Here is a 9,080-nt window from a genome sequence, read left to right as displayed (position 1 = left end):
TAATTATATTTTGTGTGTCATACCCTGCCTGAAAAGTTGGAATTGTCTTATGCATTAAAGCTTTCTTTAGCCCAATGACACCACTCGTCTATCTGTCCCAGGGATGAAGAACTGGTGGCCCTTCAGATGTTTTTGGACATTGGCCATTCCAACTGGAACGGATGGGAGTTCAAAGTCCAGCAGCATTTCTCTCTCCATCTCTGATCTAGTCGAATCCTGTCTACTCCAGCCTTTCCCAAACTGGTGCCTTCCAAACCATGTTGGCCTCCAATTCCCACCAGCCCCAATTAGCTTGGCTAATGCTCAAGGATGATAGTTGTTGTCCAAAACATGTGGAGAGTGCCAGGTTGGGGAAGACTTTTCTACAACAAATCTCTGGGCTCTCCAGCAGAGGTTGCCTCCCAGCACTTAGCACCATAAGTCCTTTTAGCTGGAAGCAATTTGGGATCTGAACCTGGGGATTTCTGTATCCAAAGAATAGGCACTACCGCTGAGCTGTGTATCCAACACCACAATCCAGTAGCCAATTCAGCATGCAGGTTTCCAGTTCCTGTGGAGAGCTTTGAATCCATGTGAGGTAGCCATCTAATTTTTCACTGCATGACCTGTTGTGAGTTGTTTCTCATGTATTGCTCAGTTGGTAGAGTATGAGACAGGGTGAAAGATTCTTGCATTGCAGAGGGTTGGACTAGATGACCCTTGTGGACCCCCCCAGCTCTACAATTCCATGATTCTGTGATTCATGTAACTTTCCCCTAAGCGGGTTTTGAAAGCGCATATGCGAAGTGGCCAGAAAATGACTAAATGATAAGTTTTTGTCAAAGAAGAGCGTAAATGCGTTTTCCAGTTCACATAAGAAAATAATTCATAGTATGCCTACAGAATGTTCCTATTATTTTATTCTCCTTGAGATTATTCCCTAGTCTGTTGTTGTTGTTTTGCATCAGGTTATCATACACTTGATTTAAAATGAGCTCCTATACACTTGTCCCATCCAGATGAACGGCATTCACAAATTACATACTGAGGATATGGTTTTATACACACTTACCAGGGAATAAGCCCTGTTGAAGACAGTAAGCTGTACTTCTGAGTAAGCATACATAAGATTGCACTGCAAAGGGCATTCTTGTTGGCACTTGCATACCTCCCCACAAAAAACATAGGTTACCAAAATTGGGATACTAACATCTTCCCTATTGCTTTGGTTCCCATGCAAATTGGTTTTTTAAATATTTTATTTCAAAGTAAAAGTTATTTTGCTGTTTTGCATGTGGTTGTGCATTAGTGATGGTTACCTGTTTGAATTCAAATAAGCCTCTTAATATCCAATTGCTGTTCTGGGTGGCAATCTTGGAAGTTGAAGATGTTGATCTTGCATAGTTCCATACTGCACCCTACAGGACACAAGAGCAAAGTACAAAAACACGTTACTATTGATTTCTCTTATAGGAACAGGCTGTTCTGTTGCATCCTGGACTTGATTCCATGGACTTCTATGGGAATGTTGTTGATTTACTTAGCTTTCTCCTGCTGAAATAGGGTTAAATTAGAGGGGTTTATATGGACTGTGTTGTGTGTGAGATTTGTTTGTTTGATTGTTTGTTTTACTATTGAAGAATGCAGTTTTCCGAACAAGAGACAAAAGGCTTGTGGTCAAAACATTTAATGCCAATGTGTAAATACAAGAGCTATTCTCAGTACTGGGTGGCCCAACAATCATTGGGACCAGACCGTGGGGCTCTGGGAACAGAACCACAGGCCCAACATGGTAGCTAGTACCCCCAGTGGCAGCCTAGGGGGCTAGAGGAGGGAGGTATCCCTACACAATCTACTGGGAGACCCCAGAAGCATAAGAAGCCCCCAGAAGGACTGAACCTGTGAATTAAGCAACAAGGACTGAGAACTGTGTTTGCTTTATTCAAGAGTAGAAACTCTGTGGAAAACCCAGCTACTACAACAAGAGGAGGTGGTGGGGGTTTCTGCTCTTGGAACTGTGAACTGACCTACAAAGGGATTGTGCCTGCAAGTTCAACAATGACTTTGAATTGCTGTGATGTCTTTTGTTTATGTGCATGCTGTTGTGTTGGGATAGTAAGGGCTTAGTTTAAATTACTCTGTTCACGGAGAAAGGCTTGGAGGAATCCAGGAAGCTGGGGGCCGCTTACAAAAGAACTGTTATTGTGTTTTTAAATGTCTTCTTGTGTTTTTGATGTAACTTTCTGCTATCTTTCAAGCACACTGGAATGCTGGTAGTAACCATGTTGGACAGTCATGGAAGACTGCCTTTTGCTAAGGAGGGGGTGGTATTATAGAAATAGGGGGATCCCCCTAAACCAGGGGTCTGCAACCTTTAAGACAAAAAGAGCCACTTGTACCCGTTTCTGAAGGAAAAAAAAACTGGGAGCCGCAAAACCATTGCGACATTTAAAACAAATATATCTCTGGAGCCGCGATCCGACAGCGGGCGGGAAGGTGACGTCGGGATGGTGCGTGACTAACGCACGCACCGTCCCCATGCGACATCACAGCCAGTACAGCGCCCACCACAGTGGGGAGTGTCGGGGCGCACAATGCACCTCCTCCCCTCGCTAGTATCCGCCCCAGAGCCGCGGCAAAGGTGTAAAAGAGCCACATGCGGCTCCGGAGCCGCGGGTTGCAGACCCCTGCCTTAAACCCTAGAAGTTAATAAATGCTAGGATTTTGGGTTCTTTGTAATATGCAGGGAGACTTTAAGCTGCTAAGGGGATTCCTGGGTTGCCTTACTCAAACCAGCCTGGCTGGCCAAGGGAAGAGCAGAGCATTAAAACAGAGAGCCATTGAGGACAACTTCTTGTCCCGAGTGTGACTGGAGACTGGAGATTTGGAGTTTGCCAAGGTAACTGCTCTGGGGGAGGGCAAGGGGCCTCTCAGAGGGAGAATGGCTGAGATCCATCTTGGCAATGAAGGAAAGACTGCCTGCAATGCTCTGGGCCACGCTGTAAGATAGGGACCCCCTCCCTGCAGATGGAAGGTATAAATAAGTGAATAAAGCCTGTTTTCCAAAGCACAACAGCCTCAACCGTGTCTTCTGTTCTTCGAAGGGCCGCAGAGCCTGTAGGTGTGCCTGTTACGCCACGTGCTCTGGCCGCTCCTTGGCAGGCTTTTGCAACAATACATTAAAACCAGTTAGTGGGGTGGGGAGGGGAGGTAATGCCTTAAAAGTATCCGAGTTTGGTGTTCCCAAACCGAGCTGGGTTCTGGTGTTCCGTGGCATGTCTGTGAAGAACACTTGCAATAACCTGAATTCTACATTCAGGTAGGTAGCCGTGTTGGTCTGACGCACTCGAAATAAATAAAGAAAATTAAAAAATTGTCCAGTAGCACCTTTTTTTTTATTTATTTCGACTGAATTCTGCAAAAGTCAAATTGTAATACAATGTAAAAAAAGGAGGAATTAAAATGCAATTAAAATCCATTACACATCTAGCCCAGGGCATTACAATTGCTACAACAGGCAAGAGAAAAACAAATCACCAAGTGGTCCAACCAGACCCTCAGAAACTTCCAACTACGTACTGTATTAACGACGAGGGACATTATGAATTGAGGAGGCCAACGAACTAAGCTTAAATCCCCCTCCCTCCTGCTCCACGTTACTTCCTGCCACGGGCAGCCTTCCGGTTGTCGCAGTCCGGCCTCCCGTCAGTCAGCCTTTCCCGTCGACTTTCCCCTCTCACTCGAGAGGGACTACATTTCCCATCATGCTCTCTTGCGGCGTGACTGCGAGCGCGCAGGTAAAGCGAGGAAGTCGTCTGTTCTGCTGCTGACCGAACAGCAGTTTAGGGGCCGTCGCATTTTTTGTTGCTCTTTATGCAGAATGTGCAGGGAGATGATCTCTGCGTCCTAGAAAGAGAGCGGGGTCTGCACTGCGTTTGCTTTTGATAGGATACAGGGCTTTATAGAAGGCGGACCCGTACCCTCAGAATTGCAATTGTGCAATTCTGCAGATCTGGACAGTCGGGATCTTCTGGATTCTGAAGAATGGTGCAACCGAAGACAATTTTCTTTTTTACTTAGCTTTTCCCCTCCTACACACCCCTGCCCCTCTTTTCTAGCCGGTGTCTGACTGCAGAGGGGAATAGCCTGCCTCTGAAGAAGAGTTAGTGGGCTAAAAATAATAAGCAAAACCCCAAATTGTTGAGTGCTGCATAATATTTTGTCCTGAAGCTGCTGATCGCGCGAGGCAACCGGGCCTATAGCGCAGCTCAGTCGGAGTGTTTAGTTTTAGAACCAGCGCCTAGAGATGATGAGGAATGACCTGTCCGTGGCGCTTGCTGGCATCGGCGGGGCAGGGAGCCTTTTAAGAAGCAGCGAGCCCGTGTCTCTGTCTCCAGTGGCGTCCCAAGCAGCTTCCTTACTGGAAGAGGCTGCAGATCTGCTGGTGATGAACAGGGACTTCGCGGCTGCTCTGGACAGGTGCGAGAAAGGCTGCGAGAGCCTCAGGAAGGACCCCGAGAATGAAGATGCTGACAGGTACGTGCTGAATTGAGGCAGAGGTCGGGTGAGAACTGGGAAGTGTGGGATTGATCAGTGCCAGATTTAGGTATGTGCTGAGCTACCTGCAGCCCATGAACTAGGGGGTGGGGCTCATCCTTTTTAAAATAAAAAAACCAGGCAGATTTTATTACCTAGGCCCAGTTACTTAGTAAAATTAAACACACAATGTTTATGTGTCTATGACTGTGTAAGAGTTACACAATTGCGTACTTACTATTTAGTAAAGTTCGTGGAGGTTTTATGCTGCTCAGAATCAAATAATAAAGTCAGCCATGAAGCAATACAGTGTTCGGATCACTGTCTAGCAATATAGAGTACATTTTGAGAACAAGTGAGGATTATAACATAGCTGTGATTCCCCTATGAATGTTCTGTGTGAATGTCTTTGATAATTCCATACTTTTGTAAACTTACTAAACTCCTAGCCCGTGGCCTCCAGTTGCTTTAATCCAGTCCTGGAATTGATGTTGTTCTTCTAAAGGGAATTAAATAATGATATTTATTCCAGTACCTGTTAGCACAAATGGCAGAAGAATGCAGTTTCTTACAGAAAAATATATTTTACCAAGTTACAGCAGAGGGACGGGAAGGGTAAAATGGCCACTGGCTGTGCTGGAAGACAGCAACTTCCTGCTCCTCCTCTCCTTGAACTTCTCCTATTACCATCTGGTTATTATAAAACTTTGTAAATAAGAACTACTGTCTGTGTTTGCTCCCCCCCCCCAATACCTTTGCCTTTTCTGTCATGCCTTTTAGATAGCCCTTGCCCCCAGACTTCCAATCTTGTTGCTGAGCTTTGTGTGGCACACTGGGAGTCCTTTTCAGCAGCAGAGTGGGGTTAATTTTTAATAATAATAATAATAATAATAATAATAATAATAATAATAATATAATATTTTGTGCATCTATTTTCTGCATCAGCTCTGAAGAACTGAAATGCTCCTTATGCACTGTGGGTATCCAGGCCTTGGCTGAGATGAACCGATGGAGAGAAGTCCTGCCTTGGATTCTTCAGTACTATCACGAGCCTGAATGTTGGCCTTCCAGAATTCTAGAGCTGTGGTGGGTTCTGCTCTTACAGACACAGAGTTATATTATTGTATTTTGGAGGTGGTAAGCCTGTTACTGGACTGTACCAGTTTAGGCTGCGGGTGGGAGCTTGCATAGCTGAGTGCACCTTCATGCAGATCAGTTCCCTGCATACAGAAAACTAGATATCTGGGAGAAAGAGGCATTGCACCCTAGCCTTCTGCCAGACATGCTAGTTTTCTGTGTGTATGGATTTTCTTTTTGTATGGAGATGCAGTAAGTCATATGTTCTCTCCTGAAGGAGCGTCTCCACCCCCATCGTTCAACCCGGACACTGAAGTCCAGTGCCGAGGGCCTTCTGGCGGTTCCCTCACTGCGAGAAGCAAAGTTACAGGGAACCAGGCAGAGGGCCTTCTTGGTGGTGGCGGCCGTCCTGTGGAACGCTCTACCATCAGATGTCAAAGAAATAAACAACTATCTGACATTTAGAAGACATCTGAAGGCAGCCCGGTTTAGGGCAGTTTGTAATGACTGATGTTTTAATGTATTTTTAATCTTTTGTTGGAAGCCTCCCAGAGTAGCTGGGGAAACCCAGCCAGATGGGCAGGGTATAAATAATAATAAATTATTATTATTACTATTATTATTATTTTGTCTGGGAAGGACGTTTTGCTTGGAGAGTGTTCTGAGGGCCAGATAGAGCCCTGCACTAAATTATACTAGCTCCCTCTGTGTCAAGGGCTTTCTTGAGAATGCATAGGAAAAATAATATGCAAATACAATGGTGTCATTATAATAATATTAAAGTGGTGGTATTGCTTTGTTTCCCTCTCAGCATCCTCCTGCATAGTAAAGTGGAAGAACCTCATGTGATGCTAGATGTCGCCAGAGACTGGTTACATTTCTCAGCCAATCAGCACTTGCCTAGTTACGGCCTCTTGGCTCAGCTGCACCTGTTCCATGTGCTGTTGCCGCTCAGGCTCTTTGCAGAGGCAGAGGAGCTAATCCGAGATTGTAAAGCATTGAGCAAAGAGCAACAGGTGGAGGCCTATGAGAGCATTAAGGAGCAGAGGCAGCAGTGGCTGCAGAAGGAAGAGGAGGAGTGCCAGCTTCCTGACGAGCGGCCAGAAATGGTGTGGAAGCAACGGTTGGGTAGGCTTTTCTTAAAAGCAGTCTTATGTGTTTTGTAGCTGAAACCATAGATGCCTGGAGTATATAAATTTTCTTGCCACCTAGTCTGGAAACAAAGCCTTATGAGGAGTGGTTGAAGGAGGTGGTTATGTTTAGCCTGGAAAAGAGGAGACTGAGAGGAGATATGATAGCCATCTTCAAATATCTGAAGAGCTGTCACGTGGAAGATGGAACAAGCTTGTTTTCTCCTGCTCTGGAGGGTAGGACTCGAACCAAGAAAGGAAATTCCGACTAAACATCAGGAAAAACTTTCTGACAGTAAGCTGTTTGACAGTGGAACAGTCTCCCTTGGGAGGTTGTGGACTAACCTTCCTTGGTGGTTTTTAAGCAGAGGTCAAATGGCCACCTGTCACAGATGCTTTAGCTGAGATTCCTGCATTGCTGGGGGTTGGACTAGATGACCCTTGAGGTCCCTTCCAACTCTACAATTCTATTAATCTAGTAAGAGAATTGCAGTCCTACAGCATTCAGACAGCTTAATGAAACTGTTGGGTGAAGGGGACACACTTTCAACAACTTCACTGGGTTTTACTATTAGCATAGATAAAGCGTTTGCTAAGGGGCAAAAGCATTTCCTTGATCAGTCACAAGAAATTGGTGCTGGCTGTACAGTCCTCACATGACAACGGTGGTGTCTGGAGAGCTTGTAAGGGAGAAAGGAGGTTATTTTTCATAGAATCTTCTCTGGAAATAACTTTTAAAAGTTTATTTTGAGCAGTGCCTCCTCACCACTTTCCCTGGCGTAACGTCTTCCTTTCATTTTGCAGGTTTGGTATCCCAAAAGGTGTTGACCATATTGGCACAGTTGGGTCGAGTGCTGGGATCCTTGGCAGGCCAGCTGTGTTCCATCCCCTACAGAAAGACACTCTTGGCTGCTTTCATGTTGTGTCTCATTGTCGTGAGACTTGACCCAGGTATACTTGAGAGAGGGGAGACGGTGGGAGGGGAAGGGAAAGGAGAAGTATCCAGCTGTTACCGTGTGAAATATTTAGCCTATGTGGGGTTGAATCTGGAATGGCAGTGTGTTTGTATTGACACACAGTGCTGCTTGGCCATGTTTGGGATTTCAGGAATGACTTGTAAAGCACAGACTGCTGGGGATATGGTCAAGTCTGCCGTATCTGGAGTGGGATGGAATGAGAGCCCCAAATTCAACCGAGGTCCAGGAGCAAAGGAGTAGAAGGCCTGTCAGGGAGTAGCTGCATAAGAACCAAGTATACGACAGCTTCCTGAGTTAGACTCTTGGCCGATCTAGCACTGGCAATGGCTCACTTGGGTTTCAGGCAAGGAGTCTGGGAACGGTAGTTTGTTTTAGGTGCTGGGAATTGTAGCTTTCTGAGGGGTCTTCTAACTACTCTCAGCTACCTTAACGAACTACAGTTCCCAGGTTTTTTTGGGGGGGCGGAGCCGTTGCTGTTAAAGTGATACAACAGTGTTTTAAACGTATGGTGCATGTGATACCTGAGTGGTTTATTTTAGTTGTACGAGAAGCCTTGGGTCATTGTGTGTTTACATTTGGAGGAGGAATGTTTGACCAGTGTCGTGAATAATATTTGCTTATTGTTATGGGTAGATATGAGAAATGAAAGTCATTATTTTATTCTTCTCTTTTCCAGCATCTCCCACTTCTCTGCCCTTCCTCAACAGGCTAATCCAGCTCTTCCATCAAGCCCGCTTGGCTGCATTTTCTCCACACTCCAGGCCTCCAGTTCAAGACTAACTGACTCCACTGCCTTCTGTATGATGCTGAAGCAGTGCTTGTTGGAGGACCGCAGAGAAGCCACTTGCAAGTCAATGAAGGTGACTGCAGCTGTTGAGAGAGCACCTGCAGTGAGGCAGAGACTTCTTCAAGAATTAAGGATAGTGGCAGTGCAGTATCTGGGCAGGGTATCTGCTGTGTCATGACCACAGCGATGGGACTGATAAAGCATTTCCGTGATAGATAGTTGGAATTTGGTGGCTTTGTATATGATCACTTAGATATCAACTTGATATCTTTATAACTGAGTTCTTGGGGCTTCTGTTTAAGGCTGATTTTTTTTCGTATTTTTGATTCTGTGATAATTGATTTATGTATTATATATGTATGTTTGTAACATTAATTTTATTTAAATCACTTCCGTCTTGGTTTTTGGTCCCAGTTAGGAAATGCCCCTGTCCCCCGACAGTTTGCAAGCTGTGATCACGTCCACACCATTCGTTTAAAGCAGAGTTTCCCAAACTTGGGTCTCTGGCTGATTTTTTTACTACAACTCCCATCATCCATAGCTAGCAGGACCAGTGGTCAGGGATGATGGGAATTGTAGTCAAATAAACAGCTG

The 9,080-nt window shown here is 45.3% G+C and overlaps 1 protein-coding gene across 1 annotated transcript; it reads left to right on the top strand.

Annotated features, from left to right (window-relative positions):
* Positions 1-3,512: 3,512 nt before the first annotated feature.
* Positions 3,513-8,875, top strand: PEX26 (peroxisomal biogenesis factor 26). Its single transcript, XM_083461560.1, has 5 exons — positions 3,513-4,515; positions 5,461-5,601; positions 6,404-6,720; positions 7,527-7,673; positions 8,376-8,875. The coding sequence occupies exons 1-5, from the start codon at positions 4,286-4,288 to the stop codon at positions 8,477-8,479; spliced, it is 939 nt and encodes a 312-aa protein (XP_083317686.1). The 5' UTR covers positions 3,513-4,285; the 3' UTR covers positions 8,480-8,875.
* The last annotated feature ends 205 nt before the right edge of the window (positions 8,876-9,080 follow it).

The sequence above is a fragment of the Podarcis liolepis genome (genome assembly GCF_965112155.1).
Source record: "Podarcis liolepis genome assembly, chromosome: 10".
Taxonomy (NCBI): domain Eukaryota; kingdom Metazoa; phylum Chordata; class Lepidosauria; order Squamata; family Lacertidae; genus Podarcis; species Podarcis liolepis.
This window is presented reverse-complemented; position numbering and strand designations above follow the sequence as displayed.

Excerpts from the sequence above, each read along its gene's own strand:
- PEX26 (XM_083461560.1), top strand. The coding sequence starts at position 4,286 with ATGATGAGGAATGACCTGTCCGTGGCGCTTGCTGGCATCGGCGGGGCA. Across the intron at positions 5,602-6,403 it reads TCCAGAATTCTAGAGCTGTG|CATCCTCCTGCATAGTAAAG; the intron begins GTGGGTTCTGCT and ends TTTCCCTCTCAG. Across the intron at positions 7,674-8,375 it reads TGTCGTGAGACTTGACCCAG|CATCTCCCACTTCTCTGCCC; the intron begins GTATACTTGAGA and ends TCTCTTTTCCAG.